This window comes from Centrocercus urophasianus, unplaced genomic scaffold (assembly GCF_019232065.1).
Source record: "Centrocercus urophasianus isolate 14NV4802_14NV808 unplaced genomic scaffold, USGS_Curo_1.0 seq_15, whole genome shotgun sequence".
Classification (NCBI taxonomy): Eukaryota; Metazoa; Chordata; class Aves; order Galliformes; family Phasianidae; genus Centrocercus; species Centrocercus urophasianus.
In genome coordinates, this window is record NW_024884697.1 from 598841 (window position 1) to 617353 (window position 18513).

Sequence of the window (18513 nt, forward strand, 5' to 3'; positions counted from 1 at the left end):
AACACAGTGGCCAGTGACATATCAGCACCAGATCCACTCTGTTCTCATGGATGCTGCCCAGAAAGCACAGTGCATCTCAGCTACCAGCAGCGACGGGGAGAAATTGTGGTTTCCTTGAACAGTTTTCTACAGACAAATCATCTTCCCTTCTTCTCCTTCAGAAATCAAGAGCAATAGCGATGCATTTAAGGGATAAGCTGTTAATAAAATCAAACAACCTACTGAGCTGAACTGACTGGAAACACAGGGACTGATGACAGCATGTGAGGCTTCCTTCCCAGCATATATGGGAGGACGAGAAGTTTGTACATTAGGGAAGAAGGGCCAGGGAAGAGCATATGTGATAAATTAAGATGACCTGGGTGACATTTAAGGCACTCTGACAGTGCCAGAGAGGAGCTGAAAAGCAGCCAAGTGTCCACATCAATATGGCAGAACGAGGGAGGAGGTCTCTGATGTACCCTTGGCAGCAGCTTTGCATTTGCTTATTGCTCCTCTCTCTTTTCTCTGCCAAGAAATTAGCTTCAATTATCCCTTCTGCAAATAAGGCCAAGGAAGCAGCTCCCTTGGAGGGGGCATGGAGCTGCAGGAGGTGGGGAGGCAGCAAGAAACTCCCCTTGTAATGACCCTATGAACACATTGACCCAATGAGGACCTCCTGTCCTTTCCCACACCTTCTTGACCTCAGAGAGATGCTCTCCACTGAGCACTGACTGCTTGCAGAGAAGAAACAAAGCAAATTTAAATCAAGGCTAAGAGCAGCGGGTAGAGCTGTGGCTATCTGGAAATATCCTAAAATTAACTACTGAACCATTAACAGGACAAAGATGCTTTGTTTTCTATTCCTGCAACTTAGCCATAGGGTCAATGCTTTAAAAACTGCATATAGAAACTATGCAGACAGATCTCCCCTGAATCAATTCAAAGAAATTCTTATTATGTTCTTATTTATAAAGCAAAGGAGAAGAAAAATGGCTTGTTGCTTCATATTGCACCGGAATTTGTTCAACAATCATGAAGAAATCGTGCAAGCATCAAAACAAACAACCCACGTGGGTTAATTTCTGACCAAGAAGCCATCCACAATGATTCGCTGCCACCAGAACAATAAAACCAAGCCCAGCCCTATTTCTACACAAGCTGTGGTTTCACTTGTTTCAAAGATTCAACACCTTGAGGTATTTTAAAAATTCAGCACAAGAACTTTTTTTTTTTGTGTTGCAGCACATCCAAACAGCATTGTAGTCACGATGAAAAGATGCTGCAGAGAATCCTCAGCAGATATAAATTCACTCTGCCAACCTACAGTATTCAGCTTTAAAGGACTGAAGATCCAGCCCAGCCTAAAGTCAACCCTGATTTGAGGTTCAGTGGGATTTGCAAAGCCCTGACAACAATCTGTGCATCTCTATTAGGGAGCAGGAAGATGGGTGCCAGCTCCTCATCTCTGCTAGGAAGTCGTAACACCATTGAGAAACAGACACTGCTAATGGACAGTTACAAGCTGTAACTTTACATGCCATCGTCTCACATTTATTTGACTATTCTGGTCTTGTTAGGTTTGTATTATATAATTTATCACAGCAGACAAGCACTTGGAGTATATTGTGTAGTTCTAATGATGGGATTTAATGTTATTGAATCTCGTGAATGTAGGAGTTGTTGTTAAACATTTGCAGAGAAGTTGAAACTCCACATTCTTGCTCTGCCTTCCCTTTCCAGGTAGGAGACACACACATCACCCAGAAGGGTACCATGGCAGAGCTGAACACTGCTGCACTCATTTCAATAGATATTGCAATCTGTAGGATTAATGAATCTGAAGTTAAGACATTCTTCTGGGATTCAGGTCAGAGAACACAGATAATCCTCCAGTGTCCCCAAATTAATCAAAACACCCAAATCCAGCACAAATCCCCCCAAACTTCTCTGCCTTCACAAGAAAAGCAAAAGCAGAAGGGAACTTCTCAGATAAGGGGAGGCCATGTGAAGATCACAGCATCATTTGAGTTGGAAGGGACCATTAAAGGCCACTTAGTCCACGTGTTCGCCCTATTTTGTACCTCTCAGATAAGACCCAGCAGCAATAGGATTTCTCATCAGTTCTGCTCATCACGAAAACATTCAGACACATTTTTCTACAGGGTTTGAGAAGAGATCTGGAAACTCATTTCACATAAAGGAGCAGATTGTCATCAAATGAAAATGACTCACACCTACAGTATACCCAGATTTGTAGTCCCAGCAGAGGAAAAAGAAGGTCTACGGAGTCGGCTGCCAATCTTCCACAACCATTTTTTTCACCCTTTTTGTATTATGAACACAATAAATAAGAGCCTGAAAAGCTGGAGAGGAAAAGCTTTTATTCTCAAGAGAGAAACAGACAAGAAAAGAGAGACAGGGAAGCCACTGCTGAAAACAGGGGAGAAAGCTAAGAAGTAAAGAAAGGGAAAAGCCTTCCTTGAAACATCAAGACTCCAGCATCAAAAGACAATAAGAATAATGGAAAGCTCCAAACTTAACGCAACAAAAGACACCTATCTGACAGCAGATGGATTAATCTAGGACTCAGCTTTTGACAAAGACCCTTGCTAGTTTCTTCTGTCTGCCCAGAGAGAGGTGGAAGAAGGGAAGAACACCCAATCCCAGGGCAGAGAAGAACACTATGCTCTTGTCTTTGCAGCTCTCACCTTGCACACCAACAGAAGAGCTTGCAGCTCCAATGCAAATTGCCCCAGCTCATTTCTGGTTGGAAAAGACTTCCAAGATCATCAAATCCACTGCCACTCACTAAACCATGTCCCTCAGTGCCAAGCGTCCACTTTTCTTGAACACCTCCAAGGATGATGACTCCACCACCTTCCTCGGCAGCCTGTTGGCACAGACCTACACCACATCTTCCATTTATGCAATGGAAAATGTAAAGGATGCCAATCCCCTTGGAAGCAGCTGAACCAATTCAAGCTGTGATCAAGAGCAGACACCAAACTTGTACAACATCAATTTCATGAACTTGCATGAATTTCAAGACTGGAGGATATACTTTTGCCATGCATTCTTGTCAGACTTCCTTTAGTCCATTCTCACTCTCATCCAACTGATCCAACTTGTCTTGTCCAGTTGTGTAATATTTCCAGTGTACTCCCAAATTTTCATGCAGGCTCCAGTTTTCCATTGGAAATACTGTTAGAGAACTGCATTGCCTGAATCAAGGGAGGAGAGGTGATCCTATTAAGCAGCTAGGATAACATAACTATCCTGACCAAAGCCATTTGGGATCATTTGGTGAAGGATCTGCTGCTGTACAGGCATCCTTCCATGCTGCTTCAATAGACCCCTTCCTTTTGGTGCAGAGTGTGTGAGTTTGACTGTCTGCAGGTGAGCTGGAGAGGCAGCAGGCAGCTGTTGCACTCTGGCCCTGCAGTCAGGGTTATTAATAGAACCACAGAATCATTAAAGTTGGAAAAGACCACTGAGATCATCTGGTCCAATGGTCTATCCAACCATGCCTATTAAACCACATCCTTCAGTGCCACATCCACTCCTTTCTTGAAAACTTGAAAATTCTCATTGTTTTCCTAATTTTCAACAGAAAAGCAAAGGCAGTGAGAAGAAAATGCATGTGGTAAAAGGAGACACTGAGAACTGTGGTTTTATTTTATTGCTACACCAGCTGCAGCCTGAGAATCTGCTCCTAAGTTTGGTGTTCAGCATTCTGCTGGAACCCAAAGATGAAAAGAAGTGAAATGATTCCATCCTCCTCCTAACGCAGATTGGGTGTCTCAGATCTGCAACCGTAATAATCTGTGCTGTGGGGTGATCTTGAAATCAACCTGGGGTTTCCAGGCAAACACAAACTGCAAGCCTGCCTCCCTCAGCTCCCCAAACCCACAATTTCTCTTGGGTGCAATATGTCCTTGCTACTTGCAACCCCTTCTGCTGCAGAGCTGCACTGAAAACCAGGAATTTCTGCTGTAACTCGAGTGTGACCAGATCTGAAGCTCTTTTCACATTGCTTTTCCTCGTCAAAGGCAAACTTGGAAATCGTACATCTCTGGATTTTATCACCAACATATCTGATTCAGTAATGAACTGAAGGGTAACCTTTATCAAGCGATAAGGGCAGCATATTTCACACTCACCCCACTGCCAAATAGCCTTCAGAACTTTAAAAACTAATTATATGAATAAAGGCACGACTTTTCTTTCCTTTCTCCCCTTGCCAAGTTCTGAGCTACTATAATATGCTCAATCAGGTCCCTTTGTCTGGCCAACCATGCCAGAATATTAATGGGGAGATTCTGCTAGTATCCAACCCTGCCTTTTGACACGCATTTGCAAAAGAGAGTGGCAGGTTAAGACAACAGAATCAATCACTGTCAACACAGATACGCACGAGGATTTGTTTTTTTGCAAAGGCACTGCGTTTGGATTCTTCCTTTTAATTAAACAAATGAGTTACAGGAAAGCTGAGGAGGCAGAGGGAAAGAAAACAGTGCACCGGTAACTCTTCCTGCCACGGTCTAAAAACCAGTTGTAAACTTTCAGGACATGTTTAATTCAGCATCACTCATCAAGCTGAGTGGGTGAACACATGGGTTTCTATGTATTAACTTTTAAATATCTTGGGTGGGCTCTGTATCACAGAGATGACCCTAACCAAGATATCTGCAATACCCATTTCCCTTTGGCTCTGCAGCTGCCTTCAGGCAGTGATAGCTATGGCAGAATTATTCCCAATTCATCAGCAATGCCGAGAGGGAAAGAAAGAAGCAACAGCAGCAAAGAATTCACGTTCCTCTGTATCAGGAGAAAGTCTGAAAAAAAAGTGTGTTTAAATGGAAAGAAGATGACAAAAATTGGACAAGCAATTAATTTTATTTTGAAGCTTTCAGGAGAGAACCTATTCAACCATGCAGAGATTCCTGAAGAAGTTTATAAGCCACGTCGCTTACCATCAATGGCTAAAACTGGACCAGACCAATTATTATCATTTAAATTAATGCCACAGGAGCATTCTAACAGCACTCTGAGGGATTGAGGCTTAATACACAATGCTCTGTGCAAACAGATACCGAGAAAAGATTTTTGTCCTAATGTCTAGGCTAAAAAATAGGCAGAGTATAGGAGCTTTTCTCAGTGAATTCAATGTAGATGACCTAATAGGGCTTTCTATTTTAATATTTCTGATACAATTTCACAAAATGCTTTGACTGATGGTTAGTAAAGTGACAATATTGGAATAAAATGAATGCTAGGATCAAAATGCTGGCACTATTATCTTCAGACTGAGCTTGGCCAGTCCAGGAATATATGTTAGCAGGTTATATTCAGTAGTATCCAGCACTGAGTCACTGTGGGTTCTGGTGCCTGAGGCTCATGGTTCATAAATCACAAAAAAAGCCAGTGGGGCATCCCAGCATCTCTTCATGTCAAAAAACAAAGGAATAATATGAAGACAAAAATGGAGACCAGGACCGAATCCACAAATCTCAAAAAAAAACCCAACCCACCTTAAGGGCTCTGCATCCTTTTGGTATCATCAGACTTACAAAAACACTGGCAGTGCTGATTGCACCCACTGCAGTACAAGCAAATGTTTCTGCGACTAGACGTATTTTATACCTCTTGTCACTTCCCTCTCTAGACTCCCTCATCTTTATGTTATTGTGCTTGCATTCAGTGAACAAGGAAAATGACAATCTGGGCAAATTAGACTTTAATTTTCAACAGCTTCACTTACTCCTACAGTTTTATAGCCAAATGCCAATCACGGATGTGATGAATAGTAATGGGAATGTGCAGACAAGATTTTTGACTCGCCGGAATGACAAAGAGGACCTGGTTCTTCAAGATGGGCCAATGATTCAAAGAACAAGCAATTTACAGTGTGCAAGGAAATGCAGTCTGCCCACATACAGGCTAAAAAGAAAAGGTAGAAACCATTTTTTTTGGATACAGAAAGTTGCCTCTGAATGAATCCCCTCTAGAGGTACCACTGTTATTTGAGACCAGTCACCTTTTGGGTGTCCTAAGTAGATGCTGGGGTCTGGATGGAGATGAAAAACTGCTTTGGTGTAGAGAGCAGCTTTGGTGGCAATTCCTGATGTGGGAATTCCTCCCCAGTACAATCAGCTGTTTCCACCATTAGGTTGAAGGACAGTGCTCTGTCCATTGCATGGGTCATTAAGCAGGACAAGGAACCTGCCCTAAACAGGAATGTTACAGAATGGAAAGAAGCTTGATTCCTCTAGAGACAGAAATAAGCCTTTCAGGTTCAAGACTGGAAGGAAACAAGTCATTAAAAGAACTAAGGAAGGTGTTACAGAATACAAATAAGTGATTCTGGCTTAATTTCAAACTGGGTGAAGGGCATTTTAGGACACAGTGTTCAGTGCAATATTGACAAGAGCAAGTGGTGATCACAATGCTGAGTCTTAACTGGTTTTCTTAATGGTCTTAAGTTGTGCCAGAGGAGGTTTAGAATGGATATTAGGGAGAATTTATTCATGGAATGGGCGGTTGAGCACCAGAACAGGCTGCTCACTACAGTGGTGGATTCCTCAGCACTAGAGATATTGAAGGACATGGTTTAGAGATGAGATTCAGCAGGTCAGGTTGATGGTTGGATTCCATGATCTTGAAGGTCCTTTCTATCTTGAATAATCCTATGATTCTGTTCTATTCTATGAATTAAAACAACCCTTCCTCTTCTTCCTTTGTGCCACTTTCCTGATTTGTTTTACATCCAAATACCTGTGGATGAACAACAGAGAGAGAGCAGGAATAGGCTGGTGGGTGCTACTGAAGTCTCCTTACTGACTTGTGGTCTCCCTCTCTTTCTTGCTGCATCTGAGGAGCTCCACTTTCTTCTTGTTCTTAAAGGATAAAGAGCTTCAGAATGGTATGGAATCATGGAATCATAGGGTATCCTGAGTTGTAAGGGGCACATAACTGACTCCAACTCCTGGCTACACACAGGACCATCCCAAAATGCAACCCTGTATCTGAATGTTGTTTGAACCCAGGTAATGCACAGGAAGTTCTCAATTCAACAAAGATGGTGCCTTCGTATAAGGACATATGAACTCATGTCTTATTATTCCACTCAAGGAAAGATCACTTCTGAAACTCCCCTCATACCTGGAGACACAGCACTGTAATTACTTTGCTTCCAGCTGTTTTTACCATTGTTACTTCTATTTTAAAACCTTTTGCAATTTCAGCTACAAAATATTTTACCTTATGAAATCTTCCTCCTCCTCTCTCTTGGGTCTCAGTTGCTTGGGCTGAGCCATGTTGCTCCAGTTGGGCAGAGATTTCAGGAGCCTGCTGATATCATCATCCTTAGCCCAGGATGCACTGATCACCAGCTTTTCATCTGACTGCACGATGCTCCTGTGGGAAACCAGTAACAATCACATTACTGCAAAGTAAATTCAACTTTTTACAGGATTCCACACATGTTTAACCAAGATGTTATAATTTTGTATAACCAAGATGTTATAATTACAATATGTATAACCAAGATGTTATAATTACAATATAATCAAGAGAGTAAGGCAAACAGACAATGATCACAAAAGAGAATAAGTGGAAGAGCTTACCCTTGGGTTGAGCTCACCAGAAGATACCAAAAGAGGGGATCTCCAGAAGAGATCCTTCCCCTCTGGTAGCCAGCTCTTAAATAGGTCCAGGAGGGGTGGAGCCTGGCTCCACCCCTTCCGGCAGCACAGGTGAATTGCCTTCACCTGTGCTCCTCTGGCTGACTCAAGGCTCACCTCAGCTGATTAATCAGAGGTTCAGGCCGTGACTCAGCAGTTCCCATACACACACATATTAATTAAAATCTTTACCACGTACTGATCTGCAAAACAGAGTATTAATGTGTGGGTCCAAAGAAGAGTTCAACAAAGAACCTGTGGGGAAGGCATAAGAACACCAGCAAATGTGATATAAATTCCACATGACTCAAGATATATGTTGATAGAGCCCCCTGGCCATATTCTCCCACCCTTGAAATCATTCAACTTATCATTTTACACAAGTGGAGGAGGTCATTCTGTACTAAGAGAATGAGAAGGCAGTTTCTCTACAGCTCATTTGCTCTCTACCATCTCACCTGAGGCCACCATTGGCTGGTGATTGTGCTGTGAGTGCCATGTGGAAACCTGCCCAGGAAGACCTGGGTGGGAGGCATCAGTTCACTGCACACCAGCTGGCCCTACATGGGGAGCAGGTCTGAAGCAATGAAAGGAAATGGAGGGGCCTGAATCTTCCCTCCAGACATCCAAAACAACTAATAACACAGTTTGCAGCTGAATTGTATATATGTGTGAAATTGAATAAAGATCACAGTATATTCTGGTTACAAAGACTTTCCCTGTTTAATCAGAAATCCTCACTGTCAATTGCAAGAGATAAAAGGGATTCTGTACCTGGAGGAGTCAATCAGCTGTCTAATTTGTATGCTGCGATTGCTTGAGATCACAGCACAGTGCTCTTCCATGCTTACTTGCTATTTCTGTGGCACTGAGGGACATGATTTAGTGGGCATGGTAGTGATGGGTCAACAGTTGGACTAGATGACCTTAGTGGTCTTTTCCAACCTAAATGATTCTATGATCTACTAGCACACCAGTGAGCTGAAAGTCCTCTCCCACTCTTGAGTTGTTCATCAGATTACTAAGATCTGGGAGATATTTTTTACCTTCTCAGAAAAAAACAAGGGGGAATGAGGGGTACTGATGTTTCCTTCTACATCCTATCACCAATTTCCTTCACTGGCAAACCTCTAAAAGGTTCTTTTAGGAGGTCTTTGCACAGTAACAAGTTGGACTACATTCTCAGCTCAAGAAGTCATCCATCCACACCACTCAAAGCAAGAACATGGTGATACTGCCCTCTTTCTGGTGTACATGAAAAAGATGCAGGGATTCAATGCAGGGTCTGCCAGCTGAGAACTGGAGTTGCTGGGTGCTGCACTATGGACAGATGGGTGCTGGCTCAACCCATGCCAGCTGAATCTGGACCTCACAGTGACATTCACACTGGGCTGCACACTTCAGGATGTCATTTGGAATGCTGCATCGGGCACTACCATTCCAGTGGTGGTTTTGGAAGGGTTATGCAGGATCACAAATAAGGATCCTCCAGGTTTCTAAGGGGTTCTGTGAGTTAACCAGTCTCACATTAATTAGGCTTTGCCAATGAACAGGCTTATGCAATTTGAAAAAGAGTGAAAATGGCACTGAGGTAGGAACCAACACTGATTTATCTTGAAAGAGAGCAGATTACTTCTTTTTCCACCAGCAACCAATTGCTCCTTTCACCTACCACCAAGGAAACAACCTCTGCTTGGTAAGTACACATGATTTGTGAGAATGAATTTGTCACATGCGCTTACAAACAAATATTCCTTATCTTTAAATTTCATGTTCAATTTACCACAGAAAAAAAAAAAAAAAAAAAAAAAAAAAAAAAAAAAAGGAATGAATTCTATTTTCAGCCACAGAAGACCTCAGCTTGAAAATATCAATTTGGCCTTCTGCTGCTGTTTAGGAACTTGGTATTTTTCTGTTTATGAAAAAAAGCACTGCTCAACACATTGGGAAAAAAACACTCCACTAGAATCTCTGACATCCAAGCTAGAAAAACTGGATTTGATGATATTTGGCCATTTCTTTGCCAAGGCAGGACAACTGTTCCATGGAATACATCAGCCATTACTTTCTCCTTTCCAGATTTAAATGACTCAAGTAATAGACTCCTTCCCTCGGGAGTCTATTTCACAGATGAACAAATTGAACTCTTGGACAAAGAAAAGAATCCTAGTACTGTGCTTATGTTTTACTTTGCTCAGTTTCATCTCACTGCTCCCTGATATTTTCCCTTACAGTTGACTCAGTACACAGCCTGAGTGCTCAGTTATTTACAGCATTATCATAGCCCCTTAGATGTATACAGTTGAAAGCCATCTGGGAGTCTTCTATGGAGTCAGACAGAGGACAGAGATCCCTCTGTGTTTTATGATCCTTATTATCTGCTGTCCAAAAACACTATTGCTTTTTGAAGTGGATGTCAAGGGAAAAGAGAAGGATGTCCATCTGGCTGCTATAGCAAGTTCCAAACTGCGACAGGTCTCCTTGCTTTTTTAGGGTTAGCTTTTTCCAACAACCTAACCCACACAGTTCTGTTTTTTTCTTAAATTTTGCTGATATTTTACTCCGTGGCACCGTGAGCCATTGGAATCCTTGGCAGATTTCTCCATTGCAACCAGTAGGATGCCTCAATGCTGGGACACTGCCACCACTACACGGATCCCTTTGAATTATTTCCTTACTCTTTCCCATGGTTGCAACACCTCCTAATTTTTATTGACAGGCTGGTTTTGTAACCACCTCCTCATTATGGAAGGTGTTAAATAAGGTGGAACGTGCCCTGATCTCTGTTGGAAGCCCAGCTTTCCCCATCAATTAAAGACACCTTTTTCCTTTCCTTTTCTTTTTAACATCTCAGTCAGCCTCCATACCTTCTTATCAATGTCAACCTAATTTAAGTCCTCGAGTAAATTATCACAAGACAGGATGACATGTTTTAGTGCAGAGTGCTTCCTTCCAAACACCCATATTCTTCCAAAGTCCTGTGCAATTATTCCTGCTGCTGTAATAGGGTTACTTGCCACCACCAGAGCCATAATCAACTAATTAATTCACAGCTCAATGGGCCCAGAAAAATGCCATCTGTTTGTACCCAGCTCTCAGGAGTGCACAGGGAATAGGTGTAAGTCTTGCACAGGTGACAGCACATGTGCAAGAGGGTTTGCTTTTCCACAGCTCAGTGAGTTTTAGCCAGAAAACATCTGCTGGTGGTTGTGGTCCCAGGTTGGCATCAGGGTATCCCCAGGCTGGGAGTAGAGTGATGGAGAACATCTCTGGACACAGCTGGGGATCAAAGATTTTCATTAGGTAAACATCTGTGCACCACAGAGGCTAACTGGGCTCTGTTGAGTTGTGTCAGTAGTATTTGGGAATGATTTTTTTCTCTTCCCATGGCCATGGGGATGTTGCCACGTTGATCTCTGCTCGAATTTCTAAGAGTTTAAAAGAAGTATGTTCAGCACATGCCAGGCACCTGCTGGCCTGAGGGACACAGAACCTGCCTGGAAAGTTTTTAGATTCAAAGACAACTTACAGATAAAAAAAACTGAATGCAAGAAGGGGAAGATGTCAGTAAAGTGTACTGAACTGAGTGGTAAAAGCACTTCTTGGGGACTTGAGAAATCCCATTTTGACTTCCCATCCCTCAGATTCATCTTCTCATTTCCTTACCTATAAAAGGGGGGGCTTAGTTTTATTTGGGTTTGCTGATAATGTTTGCAGAGGGCTACAACCAGCTTTACCCCACCTAACAAACACAGCAGGTAGTTCAACCAGGAGGCTGATCACCATAAGCTTCCTTTATAGCTGATGCTGAGAACTGGGCACCTCCAGACAGTACAGCCATGTTTTAGGACGAATGTCTCTTTGGAAATGTCCATCTCTTTTCAGAGACTGGAGAGTCATTTGTGTGACTGAACTCAGATTCTTCCAACAGGTTGAAAAAAGCACAAGTAAATACAATGGAAATGGGGTGAAAAAAGATGGAGATGGGGTGAAAAACAGAACTCAACGTTTGTAAACAGTCTGTGTCGAACTTCTCACAAACAGAAGACATCTCATTTAGTTTGGATTCAATACACTTCCAAAATTTGTCATCAATTAAAGCAAGAAAATCTGTAGTTGCTGCTTATATAAAGGACCAATCCATTCACAACCATCCCTGTTAGTTTTTGTATTTGCTAGAAAATCAGAGCCAAGTGGAAATCAAACTTGAAACATCTCAGCATGGCATTTTTCATGCTGACGTCCTGACGGAGATCTCTGTACTGCGAAGACTCCAAATGAAAGCATCTTCCTCTGAAGAGCCTGTATTTGAATACATTTCATCCATGTTTCTTCCTATTCCCCTTCAGAAAACACATGCACATGGGAAGGGAACAAATGCCACGTGTACATCTTACGTAAACCATCTCTCTGCCTTCCCAAATTCTAATTATTTTGACATCTCAAGAACAGATGCACACTCCCTTCCTCCAATAGCCTTGCATTAGGATACAGCTCTAAAGGGCTGATTCTGATTTTAAGCAGAATTCTAACTCTATCATCGTGAAGATTCATCCTTCTGAAACCCTGAAGGAAAACCACGGTCAATGCTGAGCAGTAGAGATGCAATGTCCCTGCAGAGGGCATGCCGACCCCGTGCATTGAACTGCTCACAGGGATAGCTGCTGTATTCCTCCGAATCATTTGAAATGTATATAGATTTCTATTTCAGTCAGTCATTTGCTAGCAGCAAAACTAGAACATTTCCTGTTTTTCCTCCTGCTGTAATCAGGATATTGCCAAATGAGGGCTGTCCTAATTATGCCTCAGCAGGTGCCAAAGCCAGGAATGGTATCAGGAAAGGAAGGAAGGAAGGACCTTTAAGTTCAAGCCAAAGAAATTACATCTATTGTCTGGCTCCAGTCAATGAAGTTTCATATAAAATATGAGCATTTTGGACAATGGCACAAGCATAGCTACCAATTTACACGCGCGCTCGGACGCCGTTTAGCCTCCATATGTTCTCACTGCTATTGTTGGTGCTATTAATAATAATAATGAGCCCATACGCAGCCGCTCGCCAGATGAAGCTTCTTCTGAATGAAATCAGGCAATAGGAAATAATTTCTTAATGCTTTTGGTCAGAAAACACAAGGGGCTTTTTCAGCTTCCCCTGCTATCGCCAGCCTCAATTAGCTATTAAAGGAGATTATGTATAGCAGCTATTATAGCCCACATTGCCGCAGCATCTTTAGTGTCTTTCAATGCCAGTATTTATCCCCGCGGCGTGGGGCATGCTCCTGGCCCCTCTCTCCAGGGAGAGCCATTTTACAGATGGGCAGCTGAGATGTACATAGAATATGTTACTTATTGATGGTTACCAAGGAAATCTATGATAAAGTACCCAAAGGACTCAAACTCTGCGTCCCAACCCTGAGCCCAGTGGGATCTCACTGAGTCTAACTTCCACACCACGGTTTGGAAAGCAGTTAGAGACAGATCTTCCTCCCCCCAAAACAATGATGAACAGCACAGAACAGAGTATATAACAGCCCCTTAAAAGAGTAAATTTATGTGAAGGTTTTGGGCAAGTGCCACAAAACCCAGCATGTGCGTATTTACATGGAGTGTTGTGGTTATGAATTTCTACACTGGCATGATATCTGAATACTCAAATCTCTATATAATTAAAATACAGCTGTTCTTTAAAAAAAAAATTGGGGGAACAAAGAATGGAATGGCTCAAATGGAAAGATTTGACTTGTTTCACAACCAAGCAATAGCTTTAGAGAATCACAGAATGAAAAAGGTTGGAAAAGGCCTCCAAGATCGTCAGGTCTAACTGTCAGCCCACTATACATCCATTTATATTAGAGACGATGCTTTATGCTCTCCATCTCCAACTTGAGGCCAACTTTTACCTGATTAAGAACAAAGTCATGCTGTTTCTAAGCTCTTCTATCACCTACCAGGCACTGGAATGGGCTGCCCAGCGAGGTGGTTGAGACACTGTCCCTGGAAATGTTGAAGAAACATTTAGATGTTGCACTAAGGGACCTGGTTTAGTGGGGAAATATTGGTAGTAGGCGGATGGTTGAACTGACAGATCTTAAAGATCTTTTCTAATTTTGGCAATTCTATCACTTAAAAAGCTTAAACCATAGGGTAATGTGTACAAAGTCATTGGAAAGCCAAAACTCTGCATATAGCAACGATCACTATTTCAGATTTCTAGAAGTAATTCCTTCCTACTCGTGTCATGAAGCAAAAGACAATGAGAAGTATCTCCAGCATTCATGGGTTTCTGATCCTGTTCATACCTGTAGGCAAGGGTGCAGGTGTCCTTGTACTCCTGGAGTTTCACACACACCATGTTGAGGAACTGATCCGAATAGGCACTCAAGTCATGCATCAGGTTCATCAGGTCTTGAACAGTCTTCTCCACAATTACTGTGCTCTGGAAAAGAAAGAAAATAGAAACATGAATAGCCAATATATCTTAATATCAGCTTACTCATGTTTTCCTAATTAATGTGACAGATGCAGTCATACAGCTGATCCTCTCTGACACTGAGCAGATGCTGGAAGAGTCCATGCCACCAAGTGACATAAAACAGAACAAAAGAAGAAAAAGCAGAAACCATGTGAGAGAGGGAGAGGGATGGCTAAAGGGCTTGAATATCAGGATGGGAAAATTCTGGACCAACAAAGCTCAATGGGTTTGTTGTTCACGAGATGAAACCTCAACATTCAGATGTTTGATCATAGAAACGTTTGAGTTGGAAGGGACCCTCAAAGGTCATCTAGTTCAACTCCCATGCACTGAACAGTGACACCTACAGCTCCATCAGGTCACTCAGAGCACCATCCAGTCTGACCTTGAGTGTTTCCAGGGATGGCACATCCAACACCTCTCCGTGCAACCTGTGCCAGTGCTTCACTACCCTACACCCACTGCTCACATCTGTACAAACTACATGTGTTGGGAACAAGCATTCTGCCAGAGGCTGAGGGTTAAGCAGCACCTTGCAATCCTTTTGTTACTACAAACAATTTTAATACAATCACAGGAAGTACAGGGCAAATCTGAAAATCAAAAACACTGTTTCACAGTCTACAGATGAGCGAGCTGAGACAGCCTGCAGGAGGAAGGAGGTACTGTGCATCTGATAACATCCAAGATTTATAGAGCCCTACAAGAATTTTGGGATTTCTGAGGCACCCTAAGGTGACTTGCCTGCTGTATTTAATTTTGTTGCTATAAACAATACAGAAAGAAGGTTATCAAAGTCCCAAACTGATACAAATTGAATTAATATTAGTCTCGGCAGAATGAAGGGCTCCTCCTCAGCTAAGCACAAAGGCAAAGAAGGAGACTGAGGCACCGGGAGTTGTGCTTCATTTGAGAAATGTTGGACTCCAGTTACACTGGGGACATGCTGGCTTAGAGCTCAATATTTAAGGTCTCTTCAAACACATGATTCTGTGATTCTTGACTCCAGGGACTTCCAGAAAACATAAGCAGGAGGAAAATTGACTCTTTATACAGACTAACAGGGATAGGTCAAAGGGAGACGGCTTTAAACTACAAGAAGGGGGACATTTAAGTTAGATGTTAGGAAGAAATTCCTTACTCAGAGGCACTGAAACAGGTTGTCCAGAGAAGCTGTAGCTGCCCCATCCCTAGAGGTGTTCAAGGCCAGGCTGGATGGGGCCCTGGGCAGCCTGATCTGGTGGGTAGCAACCCTGTTAACAGTAGTTGGTTGGAACTAGGTGATCTTTAAGATTATAAAATTATTAAGGTTGGAAAAGACCATTAATACCATCTAGTCCAACCATCAAGCCGTCCCCACCATGCACACTAGACCTGGTCCCTAAGTGCCACCTCTCCATGTTTCTTGAACACCTCCAGGGATGACCACCACCTCCCTGGACAGTCTGTTCCAATGCCTCATCACTCCTTTTGAGAAGAATTTTTTCATACAATCATAGAATCATGGAATGGCCTGGGTTGAAAAGGACCACAATGATCATCTAGTTCCAACTCCCTGCTATGTGCAGGGTTGCCAACCACCAGACCAGACTGCAACTTAGAGCCATTATCTCATGTCCTATCAAGATGTTCTAGTTGATGCTGCTGCTCCTGTTACTACAAGCAGTTGCCTACATTGCATTTGAGCTGATAAACGAGCTGCTGTCCCTCAACCCTCAGCTTCAGAGCTAAGCCAGCCCAAAAGTAATGGAAAGGGGTTGAGCAAAGGTGCCTCACTTTGCACCAAAATGGCTAAATGTGCCACAAAGGCCAATGTTTGGCTCTAAGCAGAGGACAAAGTGATCTCCCAACCTGCTTATGGGATTCAGAAGAACATCTATGACTGCACACATGGAAAATACAGAATTTGCCTTGTCGTCTCAGTCCAAATCCAGCTGTTTTCTTTTGGGGTTGGTTCTAACAGTGAGGCATTAAAGTTAACATATATACATGGGGAAAAAGAATACCAGACTTACTAGCTTATATAAGAAGAAAAGCAGTGACTTGCCTCTTTGCATGGATAACCACACTTTTCATTATCCAGTGATAGTTCACTGTGAGACATGAGTGGGACTTCCAGACCCTTGATATTCACTGATATCTCTTAAGTCTACAAGGTGAAGACTCTGTCCTTCCATATGTCCTCGTATAGCAGAGAACTTCATGCCTTGGACATGCAACTATGCTAAGAGGTTCCAATATTTGAAGGGAGCATATAAACAGGAGTATGTCTGTCTACAGGGGTGGACAGCGATAGGACAAGGGGGAATGGTTTTAAACTGAGACAGGGGAGGTTTAGGTTAGATATCAGGAGGAGGTTTTTCACTCAGAGGGTGGTGACACACTGGAACAGGTTGCCCAAGGAAGCTGTGGATGCCCCATTCCCAGATGAATTCAAGGCCAGGCTGGATGTGGCTCTGGGCAGTCTGGTGTGGTGGTTGGTAACCCTGCACACAGCAGGGGGTTTGAAACTAGATGATCATTGTGGTCCTTTTCAACCCAGGTCGTTCTATGATTATATGAATGAGAACTGGTTTCAATCTGCCACATCAATATTTGATTGTGTAACTCAGTATTTGAGAAAACAACAACTTAAAAAAACAAATACTGGATGCTAAAAAGGAGGGCATTGCTGGTTTCTTTGTTGTTTCTCCCATTTCCTCCCGTCTACAACAACATTAAGACCAGAGCTGAGTTCCTGACAGTATCTTGATTTTAGAATAAGGTCTTTTGATGTAATGAGAATATTAAGCTAGTTGTATGACTTTGAAAAAAAAAAAAAGAAAAAAAAAAAAGAAAAAAAAAAAAAAGAAAAAAAGAAGACAGAAAAGAGAATTACCATATGAAAGAAGACAGCACCAGATATGTAATGGCTATTTTTCTGAACCATTCTAACCTTTTCCAAAGCAATCCTGACACATCTGCATGTGTCTCTGGGGATGCTATGTATGAGGATGCATTAGGCCATGTTAATACAGCTGGATTCGTTAGCTGGGCCAGCACAGGATCTTCCAAAACTCCGTGTGAGAAAATGAAAGGCAGCGCATGTATTATCAGAGAGTTACAATCCGGTTGCTGCTCACCCATCTGGATTCATTAACAGCAAATGGATATGATCAAAGCATAATTTTATGGCAAGGCACTTCAATGAACCCTTTTAAAAAAACCCACGCTAACAAGGAACCTCGTCCGCAGAACAATATCCATCGCCTCGCACCTGAAAACACTGCGTGCTGCTGAATCCTAACATCACGCCGAGGGGGACGATTCATTACTCTTACAGCACATCGGGGTGAAGGTTTTAAAAGGGTCTCATGGCTACTGAAAATAAAAAGAGATTCCTTCGTACGGCCTCCCGTCCGTTAGCTACTGCCAATGCGAGATGATGAAACAGAATAGCGCCAGTCGTTATTGACACCGTGGGTTTTATCTTTCATGTATTTTGCAAACATTTATCACTGCTCCTTGATACAGCCCTTATTCTCAGTCGGACTGAAGCTTCAGATAATGTAAAGCAGCTCCAGGGCATGTATAATTTACGCGCTGACCGTAGTGCTTTCGTCAGCCCAAAATGATGGAGAAGAATAAGCAGCCCCAGAGGAATTAACCCCCATTTGACAGATGGGGCAGGAAAACAACAACAACAACAAAAACCACATGATGGGATTTCCTTTTCTGTACTCACAACCTCCTCCTCTTGAAAATCCTTAATTCCCCAAGCCAAGGTTGCTCACTGCTGAAACTCTTCCTCACTTTTGACTTGTGCATCCCACCTAAGGCTTAAAGTGTCCAAATTCCTCCACCCTGTGGATCTAAAATCTTTTGGCTTGCCTGGGTTGCATTGAGTGAAGAGGAACTGTCTAGGGCTGCATCTAGGAAGGCTGCTCCGAAAGTAATGCCCCCCAATTATTTCCACGGAAATGACAACAAAGAGCACAACAACACAGTTGAATAGTGCAAATCCTTGGCTACAAAACACTTTTTTTCCACACAGTCACCACTATCAGCTATGCATTTTCACCAGCCTGCATGCCACGCTCATACGAATCTGCACCAGCAGAGGGGACCCAATGTCACAGTCACCATTGTTCAAATGCACCCCTCAGCATCTCTCTGCGCTCACATCCACTGTTTGGTCTCCATAAACATTCAGCAAGCAGCAATGAGTAGCAATGGGTGAAATTTTTTCTGCATGGAGGAATTCACTAACACTCCTTTGCTCCATACACATTTCCATGTAAGATGCCATTCTGTCTGCTGCCATCTGTCATATGGCAACAAAATGTAAGGGAATACTAGTGGGAAGGTTGAACCTCTACTGCCATACCACCATCATCT

General features: G+C 42.7%; 1 protein-coding gene across 1 annotated transcript in view; it reads right to left on the minus strand.

Moving 5' to 3' along the window:
- Positions 1 to 18513, minus strand: part of EXOC4 (exocyst complex component 4) — a 397972-nt gene that overhangs the window by 58101 nt on the left and 321358 nt on the right. The window contains exons 12-13 of the mRNA XM_042815485.1: positions 13964 to 14100; positions 7243 to 7398 (exon numbers count right to left, since the gene is read on the minus strand). Coding sequence (XP_042671419.1) covers positions 7243 to 7398; positions 13964 to 14100 — 293 coding nt within the window. The remainder of the gene's footprint in view (positions 1 to 7242; positions 7399 to 13963; positions 14101 to 18513) is intronic.